We start from the raw sequence: 26,576 nt of genomic DNA, 5'->3' as shown, positions 1-26,576 counted from the left end.
AACTTGAAACTTACGAGATGACGATGTGCTGATTAGTTTTTGAGCCAAATCATGCAAGAGAAAGAGGCGCTCTATAGGAGCTCTAAAATACCGCAATTCTGAAATAAACTATGAATTCTTCTAGTCAACCACCATCTCAGTGACCTGTTTTATGATCAGAAAGATCAGCGCCAGAGCCGTAGACAATTACGGAAATGTTAGAAAATAGTTTGGGTAACTTGGTTCCTGGGGTGTAAAGCCTACGGATGCTCAGGTCCATATTGTTTTTCTCCAGCTGTCACTGGTGCACGAGATCCCAATGGAAATGCATCTGTTTAAGGGGGCAGGAGGGGACGTGAAAACTGAAGGCCGAGACCTTCGAGTCTGCACTGCTTCGAGGAGGGAAGGCAGGCTGAATCTTTAAAGTGTCCCGTTTTAGCACTTTGGCTGCTGATGTCCATGAGGCTGAGGACCTGGACATCTCCGCTGGTAGCCAGAAGCAAGAGACAGACAGTACCTTGTAGGAGAAAGCCATACATGAGGAGCAAAAACTGGGGCTACACGGACAGAAAGGAGTTTCTGTCAACAGATAACGGTGACATTCAAATTACCTCCGAATGTAGAAAGCGAGTGCACACGTGACTTCCAGGCCCAGTGGCACACGTCACTCAGCGTGGCGACAGGCACTTGACTGCACTGATGGCTCTCCGGTGCGCCACAGTGGTGCTGCTTATGACTTTCCTTTTTGCAGTTTCTGAGTTGCAGTGTTGTCTGTTTGTCTGTCCGTCTGTAACGTCAACTGCATGGAACTCGGAGAACGGCAAGGCAGACGCCAACAGCTCTGAGTTAATTAACATGTTAACAAAAAAAAAAAAAAAACGCTGCCTTGAGGGCTTAAGATTTTACTGTGGACATTTAACTTTATTATTGAAAAGATCTTTAATTTTATTTTCAACTTTTTAGTGTTCCACAGGAACATCTACATTTAAAAAACTTGTTTTGCATATTAATATTAATTCCAATATTCCCAATAAAATGCTTCATATAAATTTGCATTAAACTTTATTTCCTTAATCACTTGAAAGCTTACAAGAAATTCAATACCTTTCTGTTTAATGACATAAGCAAGGATTATATACAGGACTATAAACTGTCAGCAATGTTACAGAAAATGAAATTTACACATCTTAATTAGCATCTGGAATAAGAATCCCATCATTAATAATAAACATCAGAGACCCAGATATTTTACTGCATTACTTGCTCTTTATACAGTTACAAAAATATTGGATTTTTTTTTCATTCATTGATTTATCCCTACAATACCTGTGCTGAAGAATATATTCTGATGATGTCACTACTTTTATTGCCATTTCTGCAAAGGTACAGTAATGAGAGTAAAAAAAAAAAAAGGAAAAAAAAAACAACATCATAAAATTATGGCCTTGAGTACCAAATTTTAAAACATCCAAAAACTTGTAGAAAGTGCAACACAGATATATTAAGTGGACAAACTAAACAAGGTGCAAAATATAAAAAAGATGGGATTTAAATAAAATAATAATTAAAAAAAAAAAAAAAGTGTATGGCACTTTTGTCACCTGGAAAACAGGAGATGAACTACAAACTGGAGTCTGTTACAAAAGGAGACACAGAAACGCATCAAATCTCAACTGAACATCAAAGGTGGAAAACAGAAGGTTCATGTCAACTGGGCAAGGGGGTCTTAAAAGGATCTTTAAAATGTTAAAATCAGGGCACTGTGTCTCTTGTGCTCAATACGCACTTTCATGAAAGGCCGTGAAGATGGCACAGGCAAATTAAGACCAACACAGGCGTGAGAGCACAGACATCACCGAATCATTCAGGGATTCAGCACTGAAGACCACCTCGTTCCATTTGAAACAAAGCAACCAGAAACAAACAGATGAATGCAGAACAGCCATAAATAAGAAACACTAGCACCCTGTACACTCTGTGCTTTTTCTAGTTTGCTATTTCTGTACGTAAAAATACACTCAAGTAAAAGTTTATCTGATCAGGACTGCAGATTTTCTCTAGAATATGTAAAGTGCCTTTTTAATGCCCTTAAGTGTTTTAAAAAATAAAGTGGATGACGAGTGGGTCTAAGAGGTCAAACTCTGATCAAATGATCGGCCAAGAAACTGACAGCAGAATTAGCAGTGTGGCAAAATAAAACGAAACGAAACAAATGAATGCTAGAGGAGGGCGCAATGTGGACAAAGGCTACGCTTCACAGACCACAATTTATTGCTATAATAATCTATGCTGACTTCATTCCTGCAAAGCTAACATTCACTACATAAAACGACAGGCTCTCCGGCGAGCGCGGGCCTGCGCTAATCTGATGCCGTGTCCTTGTCGCACAGTCTGCTATGTGTAACAAGCAGGGAAGAAGTAACGTCAAGAAAAGACTCATTTTGTGCCTCCATCATGCCACACTGAATTTTTGAGTGATGATGTTGTATTTTAAATAAATAGTGCTTCAGATTCACAATAGGCTCCACATACTTGAACATTTAAAATCATACATCTGCTATGATTTGCATGGATTTTAGACCAGAAAGGATCAAAACAATTGAAAAATTAGTTAAATCATTTGTCTAATGAAGTCCAACAAACTTAAGATTATCAAATGTGGATCTCTAAATGTGCTAATCAAATCTCAGTAGATGACATTTAGCCATAACAAAACAAAAATAAACCAGAAAACTACAGCAGCATTTAGCAGCATAGCTGCTTTTAAAAATAATCTTTATTAAAATATTCCATGGTAAGTTTTCAACCACTCTTGAAGAATCACTTCCAAAATTGAATTACCCGAAGAATGGTGGAGAAAACAAAAATCACAGCAAACTTAGAAATAAAAAAGGGAGTACACCAATAGTCTGGTGCATTTAAAGCAGTTATTTGTAAAAGACCAGTTTTATGTTGTTAAAGTAGTACACGGCACAAACAGTATGTACAGGATTTCTTTCCTTAAATTTTATGCCACTATCGTACCAAATCTATTTAAAAAAAAAAAAGAGGTAAAACATATTTCAGAATTGGCAATATTTGCATTTCACTCACAATTGTTTTGCACCACTCTGTGTGTGCTAGGTGATTAAAAAATTTGGCTGGAAATGGAACAAAAAGTGGCTCTTTATCTCAACAATCGAGTGGCTGAGGACAACAGACTTGCAGATCAACTCATTTAAAAAAAACAAAACAAAAACCCTCCTGACTTAAAAGAGCGTTAAACAAAAATGAACATAAAAACAGTGTTCTGTTCTGTACGTATTTCTAAGTCACGTTTGTTTATTGTTGAACTATGAACTCTTCCTTCAACATCAAAATCTGGGGGTGAGAGGGTCCTTTTATATCCAAAATGTACATGTGATCAATTCAAGGCAATGCTCAGTTATGGCCTTATTTTTGTGTGTTTGTTTCTCAAGATTCACCTTCACTAACAGTATCTACAGAAGCACTTGCCCCATTTTAACACAGTGATTCCATTATGCACACCCAAATATCTCAATATAAGTAAAAATTACTCTATATACACATTTTTACACTCATCCAACAGAAATTATTCCGTCTCCCAGAGGTTTAATTTGACCTAAAGCAAAATACCTGAGGTTTCAAAAATTGGAGCAATTTTTTTTTAGCAGTCACAAAATTTTCCATCCAGGATTTCAAAAGAAACTCTTTGCTTCCAGCTGTCCATACTTTGAGCAGTTGAGACTTCATGGCAGATTTGTAATTTGTAAACCAGGGGAACTGTGGAATAAGCACTTTAATTATGCCTGTTTACAATCAAAAACTACTGATGAATATTTCTTCTTTACTCAAAAATACTACGTCTGATGGTGAAACATACTGTAAAGGTTGGGAAAGCTAAAATGCATTTTAGTTTACCTACAAATCTACCTTTTACATCAGCTGGATACCAGTGAAGATCCACATGAAGGAATCCTGGTACAAAATAACAATGGGGGGGGGCTAAACCTAAAAAAAACAAAAAACTTGTAAATGATCCCCTACCCCTTTAATATGTGCACTACGACATTAACTAAAACAAATACATAAGAATCTTTTGCTTTAAGCAGCTGTAAATGACAGTTCTTCCGAGAGACTTCATGTTGGCTGTTGCTTACTTAAGAATGTTCTGCCCCCTGCATACAGAGAGCTCCTGTCTTCACTGTGGCATTTATGGTATATCAGTAATAAGAGCACCTCTTGAAAACAGACAGCAAGGTGTCCACATCTGGGGAAGAATTTTCACTGGGATGAAGGTGATGGCCCACCAATTGAGAATCTGACATGAGAAAGAGAAAATTCAAAATGGAGGTTAAGGTGGCAAAATCTGGTCTCATTTGGTATGATATATTTCAGTACTAGGCATTTACAATTAATTTTGCATTCCGTTATCCAAAGCCAGAGTCTGAAATTTTATAATACATTGAAAATAAATAACACCACATAAATAAAGACTGGTGTTTAATGACCACATGCAGGAGATATAGTATTTATACTATTTCTTTTTTTGGGCAGGAAGTGGAGATGGTTCTTTGTGATCTTAAATGCAATCAATGACTGTCTTGGCAAGTAAAGAGAACCAGAAATGAATAAATTGTTCAGAGGTTAATTAACAGAAGCCATGAAAACAGAGTCAAAATTATGAGGAAATTCCAAAATGCCTTGTGTTCTGTGTTCTCTACTTACAATTCATATAGCTTGTCCGAGTTATAATTTAGACACCAGCAACTGGTCAATTTTTACTTTTATCATACACCTTTCACTAAGCTTACAAAGCACATGCTACTTCGTCTAGCAGACTATTTTTCACTATCATAAAATATTACTCATCAGTCACAGTGGGTGTAGAAAGCGTCCATCACCAGCAAGACTGAGATAACTATGTGCTGTGTTTCAAGTGAACAGTTACAATAGCGGCACTTTTTCTGCATATACCCAAGCTGCTGTTCTTTCAAATAAATCCAAACTTTGCATATGCCTAGTAAAATAAGCCGTTTCCACACCAAGAGGAGTGTTGCATCACTTCTGAGTTAGCCTGCTTTTTCTCAAAGACCCTTCCTGTGTCAATCCACATTCCATGAAAAGCTAATTGAATATCTGAGGCTCAGACCTTTCAACTGATGAATGAATGTCTATTACTGGTCAGTCTTAACGACATCTTTTACACACAAGTAGAAGTCAAATAATAAAACTGGTGTGTGGGACGTCAAAAAACACCTTTTTACATTTCTGTAGAAAGGTTTTACTTAAAAAGGAAACAGATGTAATGTTATTATTCTTAGAAAATGCCTCTTTTTAAGATCAACAAAAATTAACTTACCATCAAGGTAGTTTTGGAAAATTTACAAAACACCAGTGATACAAAGTGGCATGAAAAATGACAACTTTGAAAAATATAGGCATGGGTGAGTACATACTTTTATGTAAACAGTTTATAATTCCAACAGAAAGCAGTCTGTGAGGATCAGGGACTGTGTGTCAGAAATGCTAGCAAGTAACATTGGAGAAACAAAGGGAACTGCTCCGTCTCCCTTCCTGTTCACCATCCACACAACAGACTTTCAGTACAATCATTTTGTTTGCCGCCAACAGAAATTTTCAGGCGAGTCCTCCATCATGGGCTTCATTAATATTGGAGAGGAGCCAGAGTTCAGGAGGGTTTTGGATAACTTCATCCAATGGTGATGACTGGCATGTTGGGGCACAAAATAAAACTGATTCCAGGGTTATGCATCATTATATTTCTTATATGTAAAATGTAAAATCCAGCTTTCATAACAGAAACCTGTTAGGCATCTACATTCTTTGTGCTTTATTTAGTAGACTAGTTGTGTTGGACGTCTTTGCCTGGGAAATCTCATAAGAAATGGTGCCATCAGTTAACTGGATGCACCAGAAGTATTAGGTAACTAAATACGTTTCTCTATACAATATTTGCAGAGTTTTTACCAAAGGTTAATACTATTGCCGGGTAGTGTAGTGTAATGATTAAGGCTTTGGACACCTAGGACTTCAAAGCCGTGAGGCAGGGGGTTTCAAATCTTGCTACTTACGCTGTTATCATGAACAATTAACTTCATCTGCCTGTGCTCCAATTGGAAAAACAAATGAAATGTTACCAGTGGTATCTCATCTTGGATAAAGGAGTCACTGGATAAAGGTCACTAGAGCTTTTTACTCTTGAACATTCTATATACTGTACAATTACACACGAGTAAAACATTCGTGCTTATCCTAGTAATTTGGCTTTTGTTGATGGTCATTATAAAACACACTTTTACAGGAAAAGTATATTCTTTGAAATTGAAATGGGTAATAAATAGCAATAATGTTAATGACTATGTATTATTATTATTAGGGATTAACAATTTCACTTGTTCCTGTGTTCGGATTCAGCGGGTTGGAAAATGGATGGATGGATGGAATTTGGTATAAGTTAGTGCTTGGTCACATATACCCAAGTCTGTGAATCACTGACATCACCAGACTCTTGATAACTTCATTTGGAAGGCCCATTCAAAAATGTGGGGGAGATTCACAAAGAGTGGACTGCAGCTGGAGTCAGTGCTTCAAGAACCACCACGCACAGACGTATGCAAGACATGGGTTTCAGCTGTCGCATTCCTTGTGTCAAGCCACTCTTGAACAAGAGACAGCATCAGAAGCGTCTCGCCTGGGCTAAAGACAAAAAGGACTGGACTGCTGCTGAGTGGTCCAAAGTTATGTTCTCTGATGAAAGTAAATTTTGCATTTCCTTTGGAAATCAAGGTCCCACAGTCTGGAGGAAGAGAGGAGAGGCACAGAATCCATGTTGCGTGAGGTCCAGTGTAAAGTTTCCACAGTCAGTGATGGTTTGGGGTGCCATGTCATCTGCTGGTGTTGGTCCATTGTGTTTTCTGAGGTCCAAGGTCAACGCAGCCGTCTACCAGGAAGTTCTAGAGCACTTCATGCTTCCTGCTGCTGACGAACTTTATGGAGATGCAGATTTCATTTTTCAACAGGACCTGGCACCTGCACACAGTGCCAGAGCTACCAGAACCTGGTTTATGGACCATGGTATCCCTGTTCTTGATTGGCCAGCAAACTCGCCTGACCTTAACCCCATAGAAAATCTATGGGGTATTGTGAAGAGGAAGATGCAATACGCCAGACCCAACAATTCAGAAGAGCTGAAGGCCACAACTTTTTTCTAATTTTGGTTCTGGTCATTACCACAATGAATTTTAAATGAAACAATTCAGATGCAATTGAAGTGCAGACTTTCAGCTTTAATTCAGTGGAGTGAACAAAATGATTGCATAAAAATGTGAGGCAACTAAAGCATTTTTTTTAACACAATCCCTTCATTTCAGGGGCTCAAAAGTAATTGGACAATTGACTTAAAGCCTATTTCATGGGCAGGTGTGGGCAAGTCCATCGTTGTGTCATTAACAATTAAGCAGATAAAAGGCCTGGAATTGATTTAAGGTGTGGTGCTTGCATGAGGAAGATTCTGCTGTGAACAGACAACATGCAGTCAAAGGAGCTCTCCATGCAGGTGAAAGAAGCCATCCTTAAGCTGCGAAAACAGAAAAAAACCATCCAAGAAATTGCTACAATATTATGAGTGGCAAATTCTACAGTTTGGTACATCCTGAGAAAGAAAGCAAGAACTGGTGAACCCAGCAACGCAAAAAGACCTGGACGTCCACGTAAGACAACAGTGGTGGATGATCGCAGAATCATTTCCATGGTGAAGAGAAACCCCTTCACAACAGCCAACCAAGTGAACAACACTCTCCAAGAGGTAGGCATATCGATATCCAAGTCTACCATAAAGAGAAGACTGCATGAAAATAAATACAGAGGGCGCACTGCAAGGTGCAAGCCACTCATAAGCCTCAAGAATAGAAAGGCTAGATTGGACTTTGCTAAAGAACATCTAAAAAAGACAGCACAGATCTGGAAAAACATTCTTTGGACAAGATGAAACCAAGATCAACCTCTACCAGAATGATGGAAAGAAAAAAGTATGGAGAAGGCGTGGAACAGCTTATCCAAAGCATACCACATCATCTGTAAAACACGGTGGAGGCAGTGTGATGGCTTGGGCGTGCATGGCTGCCAGTGGCACTGGGACACTAGTGTTTATTGATGATGACACACAGGACAGAAGCAGCCGAATGAATTCTGAGGTGTTCAGAGACATACTGTCTGCTCAAATCCAGCTAAATGCAGTCAAATTGATTGGGCGGCGTTTCATGATACAGATGGACAATGACCCAAAACATACAGCAAAAACAACCCAGGAGTTTATTAAAGCAAAGAAGTGGAAAATTCTTGAATGGCCAAGTCAGTCACCTGATCTTAACCCAATTGAGCATGCATTTCACTTGTTGAAGACTAAACTTCAGACAGAAAGGCCCACAAACAAACAGCAACTGAAAGCTGCTGCTGTAAAGGCCTGGCAGAACATTAAAAAGGAGGAAACCCAGCATCTGGTGATGTCCATGAGTTCAAGACTTCAGGCTGTCTTTTCAACCAAGTATTAGAAATGAACATTTTATTTCCAGTTATTTAATTTGTCCAATTACTTTACAGCCCCTGAAATGAAGGGATTGTGTTAAAAAAATGCTTTAGTTGCCTCACATTTTTATGCAATCATTTTGTTCACCCCACTGAATTAAAGCTGAAAGTCTGCACTTCAACTGCATCTGAGTTGTTTCATTTAAAATTCATTGTGGTAATGTACAGAACCAAAATTAGATAAAAGTTGCTCTGTCCAAATATTTATGGACCTGTGTGTATATTATATATATATATATATATATATATATATATATATATATATATATATATATATATATATATATATATATATACTGTATATTATATATATATATAGTGCATCCGGAAAGTATTCACAGCGCATCACTTTTTCCACATTTTGTTATATTACAGCCTTATTCCAAAATGGTTTAAATTCATTTTTTTCCTCAGAATTTTCTACACACAACACCCCATAATGACAACGTGAAAAAAGTTTAGAGGTTTTTGCAAATTTATTAAAAATAAAAAAACTGAGAAATCACATGTACGTAAGTATTCACAGCCTTTGCTCAATACTTTGTCGATGCACCTTTGGCAACAATTACAGCCTCAAGTCTTTTTGAATATGATGCCACAAGCTTGGCACACCTATCCTTGGCCAGTTTCGCCCATTCCTTTTTGCAGCACCTCTCAAGCTCCATCAGGTTGGATGGGAAGCATCGGTGCACAGCCATTTTAAGATCTCTCCAGAGATGTTCAATCGGATTCAAGTCTGGGCTCTGGCTGGGTCACTCAAGGACATTCACAGAGTTGTCCTGAAGCCACTCCTTTGATATCTTGGCTTTGTGCTTAGGGTCGTTGTCCAGCTGAAAGATGAACCGTCGCCCCAGTCTGAGGTCAAGAGCGCTCTGGAACAGGTTTTCATCCAGGATGTCTCTGTATATTGCTGCAGTCATCTTTCCCTTTATCCTGACTAGTCTCCCAGTCCCTGCTGCTGAAAAACATCCCCACAGCATGATGCAGCCACCACCATGCTTCACTGTAGGGATGGTATTGGCCTGGTGATGAGCGGTGCCTGGTTTCCTCCAAACGTGACGCCTGGCATTCACACCAAAGAGTTCAATCTTTGTCTCATCAGACCAGAGAATTATCTTTCTCATGGTCTGAGAGTCCTTCAGGTGCCTTTTGACAAACTCCAGACGGGCTGCCATGTGCCTTTTACTAAGGAGTGGCTTCCGTTTAGCCACTCTACCATACAGGCCTGATTGGTGGATTGCTGCAGAGATGGTCACCTCCCTGACTAAGGCCCTTCTCCCCCGATTGCTCAGTTTAGATGGCCAGCCAGCTCTAGGAAGAGTCCTGGTGGTTTCGAACTTCCACTTACGGATGATGGAGGCCACTGTGCTCATTGGGACCTTCAAAGCAGTAGAAATTTTTCTGTAACCTTCCCCAGATTTGTGCCTTGAGACAATCCTGTCTCGGAGGTCTACAGACAATTCCTTTGACTTCATGCTTGGTTTGTGCTCTGACATGAACTGTCAACTGTGGGACCTTATATAGACAGGTGTGTGCCTTTCCAAATCATGTCCAATCAAATGAATTTACCACAGGTGGACTCCAATTAAGCTGCAGAAACATCATAAGGATGATCAGGGGAAACAGGATGCACCTGACCTCAATTTTGAGCTTCATGGCAAAGGCTGTGAATACATGTGCTTTCTCAATTTTTTTATTTTTAATAAATTTGCAAAAACCTCAAGTAAACTTTTTTCACGTCATTATGGGGTGTTGTGTGTAGAATTTTGAGGAAAAAAAATGAATTTAATCCATTTTGGAATAAGGCTGTAACATAACAAAATGTGGAAAAAGTGATGCGCTGTGAATACTTTCCGGATGCACTGTATATATATATACAGTGGTGCAAAAAAGTATTTAGTCAGCCACCAAAAGTTCTCCCACTTAAAAAGATGAGAGAGGCATGTAATTTTCATCATAGGTATACCTCAACTATGAGAGACAAAATGAGAAAAAAAAATCCAGAAAATCACGTTGTCTGATTTTTAAAGAATTTATTTGCAAATTATGGTGGAAAATAAGTATTTGGTCACCTACAAATAAGCAAGATTTCTGGCTCTCACAGACCTGAAACGTCTTCTTTAAGAGGCTCCTCTGTCCTCCACTCGTTACCTGTATTAATGGCACCTGTTTGAACTCGTTATCAATATAAAAGACACCTGTCCACAACCTCAAACAGTCACACTCCAAACTCCACCATGGGCAAGACCAAAGAACTGTCAAAGGACACCAGAAACAAAATTGTAGACCTGCACCAGGCTGGGAAAACTGAATCTGCAATAGGTAAGCAGCTTGGTGTGAAGAAATCAACTGTGGGAGCAATTATTAGAAAATGGAAGACATACAAGACCACTGATAATCTCCCTCGATCTGGGGCTCCGCGCAAGATCTCACCCCTTGGGGTCAAAATGATCACAAGAATGGTGAGCAAAAATCCCAGAACCCCACGGGGGGACCTAGTGAATGACCTGCAGAGAGCTGGGACCAAAGTAATAAAGGCTACCATCAGTAACACACTACGCCACCAGGGACTCAAATCCTGCAGTGCCAGACGTGTCCCCCTGCTTAAGCCAGTACATGTGCAGGCCTGTCTGAAGTTTGCTACAGAGCATTTGGATGATCCAGAAGAGGATTGGGAGAATGTCATATGGTCAGATGAAACCAAAATAGAACTTTTTGGTAAAAACTCTACTCGTCGTGTTTGGAGGAGAAAGAATGCTGAGTTGCATCCAAAGAACACCATACCTACTGTAAAGCATGGGGGTGGAAACATCATGCTTTGGGGATGTTTTTTGCAAAGGGACCAGGACGACTGATCCGTGTAAAGGAAAGAATGAATGGGGCCATGTATAGTCAGATTTTGAGTGAAAACCTCCTTCCATCAGCAAGGGCATTGAAGATGAAACGTGGCTGGGTCTTTCAGCATGACAATGATCCCAAACACACTGCCCGGGTAACGAAGGAGTGGCTTTGTAAGAAGCATTTCAAGGTCCTGGAGTGGCCTAGCCAGTCTCCAGATCTCAACCCCATAGAAAATCTTTGGAGGGAGTTGAAAGTCTGTGTTGCCCAGCGACAGCCCCAAAACATCACTGCTCTAGAGGAGATCTACATGGAGGAATGGGCCAAAATACCAGCAACAGTGTGTGAAAACCTTGTGAAGACTTACAGAAAACATTTGATCTCTGTCATTGCAAACAAAGGGTATATAACAAAGTATTGAGATGAACTTTTGTTATTGACCAAATACTTTTTTTCCCACCATAATTTGCAAATAAATTCTTCAAAAATCAGACAATGTGATTTTCTGGATTTTTTTTCTCATTTTGTCTCTCATAGTTGAGGTATACCTATGATGAAAATTATAGGCCTCTCTCATCTTTTTAAGTGGGAGAACTTGCACAATTGGTGGCTAAATACTTTTTTGCCCCACTGTGTATATATATATATATATATATATATATATATATATATATATATATATATATATATATATTAAAATGGAATTTGATCAGCATTACATTACAAAATTACCTGTGTCCATCCTAACTGAATATTTAATAAAAAACACGAAACATGAAATCAAGTGAAAATAATAATTCTTTGTATTTATACAGCGCTTTTCTCTCTACTCAAAGCACTCAGCTATTGCAGGTTAAGGGCCTTGCTTAAGGGCCCAACAGAGCAGAGTCCCTTTTGGCATTTACGTGAATCGAACCGCCAACCTTCCGATTGCCAGTGCAGATCCCTAGCCTCAGAGTATGTACACTGACTAAATACATGTATTTTTTTTTTCCCCCCAAATGTCACAGTTGTAACTTCCAAGTGCCTTTTTGTAAACAGTAAATTTACTTAAAAACTAAGTAGATCTCAAAATAAAAGTAGATTACCTTTGAATTCTCTGTATTAGTTCTGATACCATTAAATCACAAATTCCAGGGCATGGTTCTTCTACTAAGAAAATTGCTTTTCGCAATTCTTCAACTGCCTCTGTTTTGCCACTGCAGGCTTCATTTTTCTCTTTTAACTGTCCAATCAAAAGAAATGCTCACATTATATAAGCACAATATTTAAAATTAAGTTTTAACTGTAAATGGTGCAATCCCCTTAAACTCTTAAAACTAATAAAGGTATGCACACTAGATTTTAAGATGTTTCTGAAGGGAATTAAGATACTGAACTATCTTGAAAAACATCCACGTCTGCCTACCCACATTCAGTTTTTACAAAAAAAAATTAGCATTTCACTGTTAAATAGTTTTACAGTAGGAAAGGAATATTTTATACTTATAGCACTTTTTGGACAACATTAGAGAGAGAACAAAACAGGCTGAAGAGCATTAAAACACAAATATCATTTATCAAATTCATACAATTAGGCAGTGCCTGACACCATCTACCTCGTTTACACATATTAACAGAATAAATCAGTGTTGGTGCAGCATCATATTATAATCAAAGTGCAAATTTTATTTTTTACCTACCTGAAACTTTATCTTTAATGCACAGTGGAATTTGCTGAACCAATTAATTAAAGTTAAATGCCAGGAAACCAAAATGTTTACCAGGAAGTGGTCTATAGATGAAATTAATAAGGGAACACTGCTAATTTATATATAGTACTGTGCAAACGTTTTAGGCAGGTGTGAAAAAATGCTGTAAACAAAGAATGCTTTCAAAAATGGAAGTGTTAATCATTTATTTTCATCAATCAACAAAATGCAGTGAATGAACAAAAGAGAAATCTAAATCAAATCAATATTTGGTGTGACCATACTTTGCCTTCAAAACAGCATCAATTCTTCTAGGTACACTTGCGCACAGTTTTTGAAGGAACTCGGCTGGTAGGTTGTTCCAAACATCTTGGAGAACTAACCACAGATCTTCTGTGGAAGTAGGCTTCCTCACATCCTTCTGTCTCTTCATGTAATCCCATACACACTCGATGATGTTGAGATCAGGGCTCTGTGGGGGCCATACCATCACTTCGAGGACTTCTTGTTCTTCTTTACGCTGAAGATAGTTCTTAATGACTTTGGCTGTATGTTTGGGGTTGTTGTCCTGCTGCAGAATAAATTTGGGGCCAATCATACGCCTCCCTGATGGTATTGCATGATGGATAAGTATCTGCCTGTATTTCTCAGCATTGAGAACACCATTAATCCTGACCAAATCTCCAACTCCATTTGCAGAAATGCAGCCCTAAACGTTCAAGGAACCACCACCACCACACTTCACTGTTGCCTGTAGACACTCATTATTGTACCGCTCTACAGCCCTTCGATGAACAAACTGCCTTCTGCTACAGCCAAATATTTCAAATTTTGAATCACCAGTCCAGAGCACCTGCTGCCATTTTTCTGCACCCCAGTTCCTATGTTTTTGTGCATACTTGAGTCGGAAGTATGGCTTTCTGGCTGCAACTCTTCCATGAAGACTACATTCTGGCCAGACTTCGCCGGACAGTAGATGGGTGTACCTGGGTCCCACTGGTTTCTGCCAGTTCTGAGCTGATGGCACTGCTGGACATCTTCCGATTTCGAAGGGTAGTAAGCTTGATGTGTCTTTCATCTGCTGCACTAAGTTTCCTTGGCAGACCACTGCGTCTACGATCCTCAACATTGCCAGTTTCTTTGTGCTTCTTCAAAAGAGCTTGAACAGCACATCTTGAAACCCCAGTCTGCTTTGAAATCTTCGTCTGGGAGAGACCTTGCTGATGCAGTATAACTACCTTTTGTCTTGTTGCTGTGCTCAATCTTGCCATGACATGAAACAGTCTTCCACAACCTCACCTTGGTAGCAGAGTCTGGCTATTCCTCACCCAGTTTTAAGCCTCCTACACAGCTGTTTCTGTTTCAGTTAATGACTGTGTTTCAACCTACGTGTGACATTGATGATCATTAGCACCTATTTGGTATAATTGGTTAATCATACACCTGACTATAATCCTACAAAATCCCTGACTTTGTGCAAGTATACCTATAAGAATTGATGCTGGTTTGAAGGCAAAAGGTAGTAACACCAAATATTGATTTGATTTAGATTTTTCTTTTGTTTGCTCACTTTGCATTTTGTAAATTGATAACAATAAACAATCATTATTTATATTTCTGAAAGCATTCTTTGTTTACTGCATTTTTTCACACCTGCCTAAAACTTTTGTACAGTACTATATGTATAAAATTAGCAGTGTTCTTTTTAATTTCATCCATATATATATATATATATATATATATATATATATATATATATACACACACACACAGTGTATTACATAAAAAAAGCACACACACCATACCTCAGCAAACAATGGAGAAAAAATTGTTGACAAACTCTGTGACAAAGGCCTCTTTGGAATGTCTTGTACCTATAGAATATAACAGAAATATTTTCAGTAAAAACAATAGACACTGCAACATTACTGAACAAAATGAGTAAAACAAAAATTTAGGATTACCTTTTAACTACAAAAGTCAAAGCAAGAAACCATTATATATTGATTAGCTGAAGTACCTAGAGTTCCTGGGTATATCTGTTTAAGGTAAGAAATCAATTACAGTACTTATCTTTTTTTTTTTAAAATGTTGACCTGTTTGTCAAAGCTGGCTGAAATATAAGTGCCCCAGTCGTTATCTACACTACTGCTGCAATAACTATCAATTTCTCTGCTCTTCTGAGTCAAGAATTTGTTCTTTTTGTGTATGATTGGATTCCATAATTGTGGTAACAACCTTGGTGGGTTGGAACACTTCTTTGTATTTTCTGGTTTACTATGGTTTCATGAAAATATATTTAATCCCACCTCAATAAAATGGATGGCTCTACACTACTACTGCAATAACTATCAATTTCTCTGCTCTTCTGAGTGAAGAATTTGCTCTTTTTGTGTATGATTGGATTCCATAATTGTGGTAACAACCTTGGTGGGTTGGAACACTTCTTTGTATTTTCTGGTTTACTATGGTTTCATGAAAATATATTTAATCCCACCTCAATAAAATGGATGGCTCTACACTACTACTGCAATAACTATCAATTTCTCTGCTCTTCTGAGTGAAGAATTTGCTCTTTTTGTGTATGATTGGATTCCATAATTGTGGTAACAACCTTGGTGGGTTGGAACACTTCTTTGTATTTGCTGGTTTACTATGGTTTCATGAAAATATATTTAATCCCACCTCAATAAAATGGATGGCTTGTTGAAAACCGAAGAATGCATCTATAGTAGGTGGGGCCAGGGTGATTGAGGTCCACAGACATCGCTGAAGGTCTCTGTACTATTACAGGAGACCCACACCAGTGTCAGTATACGATAATGTTACAAAGATTCATTCAACTTTAGTTTACAATTGCTACAAATCAGAATACTGTATTGGCATCAAAGCTTAAATTAATAGCTGCTTCATTTTAAAACAGACCTTTTTTATTTTGTACTTGATATACTTTATTAATCCCCAAGAGAAAATTATCTTGTCGCATGACTTTTTGGGGTCAGAGCACTTTTAACAGCACACCCTTGAGGCAACTTTCAGGTTTAGGGCATTGCTCATGGGCCCAATGGAGTAGGATAACTTGTAGCGCTGCCACATAAAGATAATATGTTTTCTGATGTCGATCGGGTGTTGTGGGGAACATTCTTACAGCCAGAGATTGACAGCGGTGCCCCAGAGGTGGAACTTCCAGCTTTACTGTTTTTTTCGGGGAGTGATTTGCATAAAGCGCGCTGTTTTAAAGAGAGAAGAGGAAGAGGAGGAAAAAAGTAAAAAAAAAAAAAAAAAAAAAGAGCATCGGATAATTAAAAAAACAAATCAGCTACTGCACTGGCCATGTAAGAAGTCTAGGAGCTCCTACAGTCCTCTGAGAAGGTGGAAGGTCTTCGTTTGATCGGGGAATCTAATGTTCCACTAATTCCTATGGACTCGGGTGAGCTATTTCAAAGGACTTACTACATTATATCATGGCGCAAGACTGACTGTATGTCTTTTATGACGAAGAGGTGATTGTGCTTGTAGTCCGCAATTTTCAGGACTCCTCGTTTGCCTGCCGGGAGTTGCGGGGCGGAACAGTGGACAAATGTGGATCTATTTATCATCTCTGGAAGGGGAACTGGGGGAATGAATATTGTTATTTATGTTGTTTATGTGATGTAATGTTTTGATAGATATTGACTATACTTTTGGTGGGCTATAAATGCATTTGTATTAAGGGACTGTTTTGTGTAGAATAAAGGGTATACGGGAAATTTATTGGGATGTGATATTGGCCTATCCTTTTATCATCTGCCGTCACCTAGGACAGATTAGTGGTAGAAATCGTCTCTTGTTAGCGCTCGAGACGAATTGTTACAAACATATGGCAGTAACAGATCTGAATCACCAACCTTCCAGATACCAGTGCAGATACTTAGCCACAAAGCCATCACTCTGCCCTGACTTGAATGCCTGCCATCAAGAAACTGTAGACGTTATTAATGCCACTCTCAGTTGTTCTCTTTATGCTATATTCTGAACATCAGACACTAACATTCTTTAAAAAAAATCATGTTTCTTTCTGTTTCATTGTAGCTTATCTTAATTGTACCCATAATATGCAGATGTAAAACAATGCTTGGTTTTTCAAAAATGTTTTTGCTTTGATAAAAATGTATGTCATCAGTTAATTTCAGAGTTCATTTCACATGTACACAGTGCAATAAAATTCATATCTGCACATTTGACCAACGCGGAGAAGGACACCACTGTACTTGTCTCTTGGAATTAACTTCATTGTATTCTGATGTAAATTTCTATCCACCCATTTTCTAAACTTGCTTATAATACTGCATCACAAAAAAAATAGCCGTGAGCAAAACAACAAAGTTTTCTTTTGATTATGGTTTAGCTAAACTGCTCACAACCACTAAACTCAGACAAAAGCAGTCTTTTGGATATTCCACATGGCTACACAACCCACAATGAGAAAACATGGCATATTGTTAGGCAAAAGCTCTAATCCGGAGAGACAATAAATTGTTCTCCAAAAAAGTTGGAAACAAAAAAAAAACAAAACGTTGCAGTATTAAATGAGATCCTGTTTTGACCAGTACAAAACTGTTAATAATAGTGTCCTCCCATTAGCCTCAGTACCTGATAGGAATTATAGTCCCAGAGTCTGCACTACATTTTGGCTGCCATCCTCCATTATAACCCCTCTCCTCAATATACCAAATGGCCTATATTTCAAAGCTGGACCAATGGCAACACACATGCACAATATCTGAATTAGCAGACTAACTTTTACAATCATTAATTGCATTTTACAAAGGTTTAGGACTTCAATTCCCAGCACATATTACAATTAATCACATTTAGATGGAAACACAAAAACATATGATGGAGCATCTGCTACAATATCTAAACTGTTAAATGATTTTATATATGGCAGTAGTTCTGCTAAAACTAGGTTAAAAAACTCTAAGGGGTTCAACAATTTATTGAATGCTGTAAGTTTAACTAAGAATTGGTAAATTATAGCTGAGGAACACACCCTTTGATTTAGCCTGAATGGCAGTCAAAATCAGTGCACCACTCACAGAAAAGAAATATCTAGCCTTCAGCTGCCTTTAATGCATGTATTAAAATACTGAAACCATAATTTTGTCTCTTTATATATATAAAATCCAACATCCGTCTGTCTGTCGGCTTTTCATGAGAGAAATACTTAACAGATTTAGATTGGATTTTATTCCCTATAATTTGCTTGAACATTCCGGGTGATTTTGTGACTTCTCTCATAGCGCAAAGTATTATAGTTCAGTTGGGGCACCAATTTATTTGCACATATCCGAGAGACATGCTTTGGGCCAAGGAGAGGGTGAGACGGGACGTCAGGAGTAGGGAGCTGGACGGGCCCATCCTCAGTTATGCACCAGCCTCAATTCAAGTCGCTCTACCTCTCGTCACATGTTCAGCAGATATTATCATCTAGAGATTGTTAAAGAGCAACATTTGATGTTTGAGAGAGAGAGAGAGATCATAGCTATGTGTGTTTTAGAGGGTACCTGCTCATTGGCAGAGATATCACGGCCACATGCTCTTCTCCCCACACAGTGGATGCTCTCCCATCAGAGCTGAACACGATCAGATACAGTGGGAACGTTTCACGTTAGAGTGTACACTACTACAGCTGTTAGTGTATAAAGAAAATTTGGACATGTGCGTCCATAGGCTTTGTGCCCTACAAACTAAATTATTCCTGACACTGATCCTTCTGATCATAAAATAGGTTATTACGGTAGCAACTGACGAGAAGAATTCCTAAGTTATTGCAGAATTACAGTAATTGACGGTTCCACTAGAGTGCCTCTTTCTCTTTCACAATTTGGATCAAAAACTAATCAGCACTTCGTCACCTTGCAACAGGCTTAATTTTTGAGTTTGGTATTTTTCTGCTGAGCTGTTTTAGCTCAAGACCATCCTCGAGAAACTGCAACACACAGACACACACCCATAATTGATATAAATGTTTTCAGTATTAAGGAATCCTAAAACGTTGAGATCCGTCAAAAACCGGAGATCGAAATTTTTGACGAAACCAAAGCTTTCACTCCTCCCCCACAGACAATAGGTTATGGTGGAGGGAGGGCACAAAACAAAAAAACACAAACATTTCTCTTTCTATATCAGACACTAATGGGGAAAACTAAAGACAATCATTACTGGACTTTGCAAATCCATTTCAGTGTACAATTATATTCACACTTGTTGTTTTCTCTATATATTGCAAAATAAAAAAATTTTCTAAATAAAAAAACCCTACCCTGAAATTGTTTTCTTTTGTGATATTATTTCAATGAGGGTGGCACAGTGGTAGCACTGCTGCCTCTCTAGAAGGAGGCCAGGAATTCACGTCCCAGATCCTCCCTGCATGGAATTTGTGGGTTTCCGTCAGGTGTGCTGGTTTTCTTCCACAGTCCAAACACAAGCTGGATAGGTGCACTGGTGAAGCTGAACTCTCCCTTATGTATTCACCCTTAGATGAACCGGCATCCTGTGCATGAATTGTTCCTGCCTTGCTCTATTTACTTGCTGGGATAGGCTCCAGCTGCCCTAAAACCCTGCTCAGGATTAAGCAAGTTTAGAAAAATGGATGGATTAAAAGCTTTGAAACTTAAAATTATGATTATTTCTTTAATATAAAAATGTTTTATGTTAGAAATACATTTCAGTAAATAAAAAGGAAAAATGTTTTATGCCTATTTCCAGTATTAGACTGTGTCATTTCAAAGCTACATACTTAATTTTTGTGATTTACAATCTAAATATACTGACAAAGTGGAACTAAAAAACTATCCAAAGTCAGTACCTAAAATGGAGTTAAGCTATTTAGACTTGAAAAGCAGAATTTTATGCACTTATTTTTAATTAACCCAAAGGATAAAATACTTAATCATCTTAATTTTATTGAAATTTTTAATTTTATTAAATAATTGTAACTGCTTATTAATTTTTGAATACTTCCATTTTGTCTCCTGCTAACATTAATTACCAAATAAACTCCTTCAATCTCACTTTACAGTTTACTGTACAGTCTGAAGACCAGAAATTAGTCCAGTACCACTTCATTCAATCAACTTGACATGCTTACTATAGTACAAACACCAAAACCTCATTACCCCGATTAAGCATCCTTACTTGTACAGTATTTTACTCCAAACACTGCTCTACAAAGATTCCCTTTAAATCATTTCAGTAAACAGTCTTTTTGATATTGTACACTTTTCAGATCCAAACCCTTATTGTTCAGATGTTATTGTTTCATCTTCAATGAGAAAAATGATATAGTTATTTATTTTAAATCCTTCTATTTATATACAAATGCTCCTATGTGTAGTTACTGTCCTGGTCAAAATTTAGAGAACAGGAAGATTGTGAATTAATTATAAATCAATAAATGCAGTCTGCTTCAAATCCAAAACTGAAAAATCAGCTGCACATATTTTTCCCCAAACATATCACATCTGTATTTTCCGGTCAAATGCTAATTTGTATAATTGAATAATTATAATTAATGTCTACATTGAAATGTGTTAAGAAACCAATTAGTCCCAGGCAGACAGGGTGTTTTGAAATTGGATCCTTACATTTTTGCCATAAAATGGTGATGCAGATGTCCATAATTTACCATACATGCACTTTAGAGCAGAAAGTAATACTTGATACGTTAATTTACTGTGTTCAGCACCAGTGGATTTATTAAAAATAACTAGTTTTTAACACATCCTAGAAAACATGTGATGGATTGCAGGTTACCTATTAAATCATCTCCCTTAGGATCATTTACACATTTAGACAACTTTAGCATTGCTTTTGTTAGTGTGAAAACACAGGCCCTAAAATTGAGCCCTGCAGGAACCCATTTCTGACAACTCCTACTCACACCACTGCCTGTTGTTTTCAGTGTTTATGCAGGAGCAGTCTGTAGGTTTTCTGCTTTTTAAGGGGTACTTTATGAAAATCTGGGATATAGGATGTCAAATGCACGATTGTTATTTATCACTTCAGTTAGTTCTTCAAAAAGATCTAGGATAATAAGTAAAACAGGAATCCCATTTTTAGTCAGGGATGTTTCTGGTATTAATTTTGATCTGGTCTTACTCTTAACCAGTAAACTTTTAACAACATGTTAGATGAAAGAAAATTGAAAAAATGCCCTAAGAGTAGTCTGGAGTAAGGATGCACTCATTCAGATATATTCATATGGGTAAAAAAATTATACTACAAAAACTAGAAAGACAACTCTTTAATCTATTTTTTTCATAATACAGGATCTGATCTTTAATACATTTGTCAGGTGGTTAGGTTATACAAGTAAAACAGCATGATTCACAATGCTGATAAATGTTTTGCTAGTGGACCACTGTCACTGCTTAGGTGCTATTCTTTCTTTGTAGCAAATAAAGGAAGAAGAAGCATACACCTCCCATGGAGGATATGTTTACATGTTCATACATAAAGGGAATAAATACACTCAGTAAAGTAAAAATATAGGCAACAATGACCATTACTTGTCAAAAATAAGTGGGAAGGTGGATAACCTAAGCAATATGTATCATGTTTGGTCTACAATGTTACAGAACTGCTATTAATACTTGTTTATACCAAGCAGGTTGAAACAAAGAAGTTTACTGCTAGTCTTTCTCTCTTCTTTTTCTTTTTTTCGTTTAACAGGCCACATGGTATAAAATTTTTTTTAAGTGCTTCAGAAATTAAATCACTGAATTTTAGTGTTCACAAGTGCTCTTAAAGAAAGTGCAGAAACTACGCAACACTTCATTTTTGTAAATGTGCTGACAGGAAAATGGCCTTAAGCTATAGAGAAGCCTGCATTTACCTGTTTCATTAATTACAACAAAACTGAAATAACCAAAAATAAAAAAATTCTGTAAAGTAATGTAAAAATACAACAGGTGCTACATGAGGAACTGAAAATACTACAAGACTGTATTGGAATGCTCAAAACAGAACAAAAGCTGAGTAGACAGATGTAACACATGCAGTAAACTTTTAAGTAATGAAATAATTATACATGATGAAATACAGTATATTCTCTGTTTTAATATAACTAACAGCACTACTCTGGGGTAAGTCTTTTATTTAGCAGTTACTTACACAGCACAGACCACTTCAGTCGTGTTTGACTTAAAGTACGCATACCTTACAGTTGTGGCAATTAGCAGCTCCTGGTGCCAGTTAGGCTTAGGGTAGGGGATTATGGCTATGAATAGTCGCACGCGGGTCCACTGATCCAGGAATTAAATTCTTAATTAAATTTTCTTTTATTTAATTGCATGAGATACTAATTCTAGACATTTAAAATTTTTCATTAAGGCCATTAGGCTCTATTGTGTCTAAGGCTCCAATCCATTCTTTTTCTTTTCTTAATCTATATGTCTTGTTCCAGTATGGTTGGTGTTCTATGGGAAAAAATATCGGGGAATGTACAGACTGTGCAAAGTGGGTATACAATAGAGTCTGACGTGTCTGATTTTCTATCACCCTAGGATATTGGACACATCTTGCTCTAATTGAATTTTTAGTCTCACCAATGTAAATTCGTCCACATTTATTGCATTGAATGCCACAAATGCAATTAGTGGAATTTATTGTAAGATTTTGAAATATCGGGCAAGGTCATCCACTCCCGCATCACACATGGAAACCGCTCTAGCCACACTACCATGCCCTTACCTGAAGACACGAGTCTGGCGATTATTTAAAACTATGCCAGCCAGCCGTGGACCTCACTTTACCATAGACACACCTTGAATGGTCACTGTTCACCACTAGTCCTATATTCTCCGTGGCAAATTCTGCTTGTTTTCTTGTAATGCTGGAGGTATTAATTCCATTACTTAAAATAATGTGATGAGGGCTAACAGCATCTGCTTTAGATCCAATGCACCGCAGAAGATCTTTGCTTTCACAATCTAAGATCACCCTCTAGGTAGGGAAATGTGAATTTCTTCACTCTTTTGGCTTTAAAAGTTCTAATAACAATTTACTTTCTGTTAAGCATTTGTTTAAGAGAAAATATGTCTCATTAAAATATATGAACAAAACTTTGTCTGGGTGCAGAACCCTATCATAGAAATCAGTTTTTAAGTCTAAGGAAAGATAAAAAAAAATGCTGCATTTTCAAATGGTTAATTAAGCATTAAATTGGTGCAAATAAAGTACATTTATTTGCACTGATGCTGAAATTGAAACCCCTATATACGGAACCACAGATTGTCTGAAAACTATAGCATTCATGAGGTACAGTTTCATTTAATGGTTTTATAAAATTGTCATCATTAATTTTATAGTTTTCCTTCTCTGAAGCTTGAGATGTAAATTACCTGTCTTAATGTTGTAAAGAAAACAAAAATGTAACTTGAAAAAAGTTACTCCATTTTAGATAATAAAAAAGAACACTGGGGGTTAGGAATGATGAGTTAGGGAAAATACAATTATAAAATGATTTGAAGACAAACAGGATAACACATAAGTCTTGAGTATTTCTGCATACACAGTGAATAAAAAAAATATTTTTCTTTGTTCCAGATTTTATTTTAACAAACTGTGCAGCTACTTGAATTTTAGTAACAATAATAGTGCTTCCTTTTAGTCTGTTCTGGCTACTGCGCTCTATGCATGCATAAAAGTGTTAATAAACTACCTGTTCTAGCACTGCTGTCTAAAACCTAGGGGAATTTTATTCATACAGAACAGGAATGATAGGTGGCAGTGGCTAAGAATAAGGCTGCTGTCTCATGGACCCAACACCCTAGGTTCAAAATCCACCCTTCCCTTGCTGTCTGTGTGGAGTTCCCTGCAAATTTGCAAGTCTGGTTTTGGGTACTCTGTTTTTAATCCTAAACCATAAGAGGTGTGTGTGTCTCCTGAACTGGTGTACAGTCTAGAGTTGGGTCATGTCTTAACCTAATGTTGTCAGGATAAGATCTGGTACCCAATAGTCTTAACTTGGATTAAACAGGTTTGTGTGTGTGTGTGTGTGTGTATATATATATATATATATATATATATATATATATATACACACATATATATAGTGTTAAATTAAATTATCACCTTATTTCTTTCTAATTCCTCTGGTTGTGCAGCACCATTCTGTAGTTTTTTGGGATCCTTTTCTTTGATTGTAAAAATCCAGTCTCCAGGATCATTACCACCAGATGCTTGTCCATCTTGCTCTCTGAAAAATAAAAAGAAAGCTAATGTTATAAATTAGCAATGTGAATTCTTTGTAAAGTTAAATTTTCATTCTTTCCATACTAATGAACATATTTAAAAATAAGATTGTAATGCTTGAAACAAATGCAAAAAGTCTGCTTAATATTTTAATATTAACTTAATTTATTTGAAAATATTTAAATTTAGGAAAACTAAACATAAGTGCTCCAGCATATTCTGGATCTGCCTCTCAGTATTATCCCAGTGGGTTGTGCCTTGTGCACTTCTCAAAGGAGACACCTAGGGAGCATTTGTAATGCCTGTAAGGTGAATGCAAGCATACACCATTATTTTCCTTCCACCCTAGGGGTTAGTTTACTGGACAGATACATCAGCATATCTTTCTCTAAAACTCCTGAACACAGTGGCCCCTTTGATCTGAGGGGAACAGGCGGAAGCATGGTTCACCTGTGAAGAAGACCTGATAACTATGCTAACAAGTCCAACAAAGTATAGGTCTGGCTCAAGCTAGTTGGGTGTCATATCTACGAGGTGTGAACAAAGGGCCTCTAACAGGTTGCTGTGCACTAAGGCAGGCAGCATGGAGTCTGGTTTTCATTGTTCTTTCAACTAATGAAGACATTGTGCTTGTCAGAAGTTTTAGCAGCAGTACAGGTAGTACATCTAAAACAATCTCTGATAGACTAGCCTGATAGGCTGATCCAGCTCTGGTGTAGTCACCTAAGGGATAACTAAACCCTCACTTGAATGGTCACGTCTGCTGCCAGTTTGTTGAAAAATTGCCTGGAGATGAGACACAGTGGAGCAGCTACAACCATACTGTTGGGAATGACTACACAACATGCCTGCAGTATGCCAACATTACATTTGGTGACATTCAAGGCTTGGAATTCAACAAAATCTGGGCAAGTGTGATATTTGTCTTGCCATAACCCAAGTTTTGAATTAAGGCCTTTTAAAGGTGATATGATCCTGCATTAATTAATATGGAGGCTGTCTGATAAAATGTATCAATGAATTTTTGCAGGTTCTTAAATAACAGTTCAAAATGAATATTCATGCATTTGGTAGACTTTTTTGTTATTACTTATGCTATAAAGTACTTTTAATTTTAATTTTGCCCAATATGCATTCTAGAAAACAACATGCCTTCTTTTGGACTTCCACAATGCATGGCATGGTAACATGAAATGTTACTGAACACTGATATCTGTAGTTTCTGGAAGAGCTGGGCATTCTAATTTGCATTTAATTTGTCAAAAGGCTATTGGATAACACTATACTGTAATAATGGTATACAGCAGCTGATGATAAAATATTTAACTTTCCCTATTTAACTGCACCCAATTTACTTGTGGTTTTGAGTATGTTTTGAAAAAATAGATCTTTTCATTAAATATTTTGGAACTGTTTAGCTTCTCACCTACAGGATTGCTGCTGTTGTACTGACAAAGAGTTTAGGATACTAAATTTTTGTCTTAGTCTAGTTGTAGGTAAAATTGTGTTTTATTTCTATTCCCTTGTGCTCGCTTTTTTATAATTTTCTCTGTTGCTTTGATGCTCACACCTTTATTCTGCATGTATTTTAACTTGTTTTGTAAGTCCCTTGGACAGAAGCGTCTGCTAAACAATAATATACAGCAAATTACAGAGTCATAAAAATTTGACCAACATGATCCACATGCACACATACAATATATACACACATAAATAACAACAATATACAGCAAATTACAGAGTCGTAAAAACTTGACCAATATGACCCACATGCACACATACAATATATACACACTAAGTTTAGAAGGATAAGGACAAACAACCAAAATAACAAAAGTATATAGTATGTGATTCTACCTTAAAAATACTGAACACAAAACAAATCTGACAGAATTACTTATCCAAGTTGCTAAACAACAAATAAAGCACCTTAACTTTTACTTACGAATCTGATTCCTCTGAACTTGACTCATCATGGGTCTGCTCTGCCTTCCATCTTTTGTATCTGTCTATGAGCTCTGTTAAGTATGATGTTTTCTTGGCATGTCGTACAATAAATTTGTGCTTCAAGAGCTCTTTTGCTGTTGGTCTCTAAGGGGTCAAAAGCATGTTACAAAAAGTTAGTATATATCTTTAGTAAATAAAGTCATATAATTTTAAGTATTGTTAAGCATTAGATTTAGTGTTATATTAATCAATACAAAGGTATAACATTAACAACAA

General features: G+C 37.3%; 1 protein-coding gene across 1 annotated transcript in view; it reads right to left on the bottom strand.

Moving 5' to 3' along the window:
• Positions 1-1,024: 1,024 nt before the first annotated feature.
• The window catches only part of LOC114650091 (serine/threonine-protein kinase 24), a 157,917-nt gene continuing 132,365 nt past the window's right edge, over positions 1,025-26,576 (bottom strand). The window contains exons 7-11 of the mRNA XM_028799535.2: positions 26,299-26,444; positions 24,234-24,357; positions 14,921-14,989; positions 12,513-12,649; positions 1,025-4,300 (exon numbers count right to left, since the gene is read on the bottom strand). Coding sequence (XP_028655368.1) covers positions 4,264-4,300; positions 12,513-12,649; positions 14,921-14,989; positions 24,234-24,357; positions 26,299-26,444 — 513 coding nt within the window. The 3' untranslated portion in view covers positions 1,025-4,263. The remainder of the gene's footprint in view (positions 4,301-12,512; positions 12,650-14,920; positions 14,990-24,233; positions 24,358-26,298; positions 26,445-26,576) is intronic.

This window comes from Erpetoichthys calabaricus, chromosome 4 (genome assembly GCF_900747795.2).
Source record: "Erpetoichthys calabaricus chromosome 4, fErpCal1.3, whole genome shotgun sequence".
NCBI classification, from domain to species: domain Eukaryota; kingdom Metazoa; phylum Chordata; class Cladistia; order Polypteriformes; family Polypteridae; genus Erpetoichthys; species Erpetoichthys calabaricus.
The sequence above is the reverse complement of the archived record's forward strand: the minus strand, read 5'-3'. Positions and strand labels throughout refer to the sequence as shown.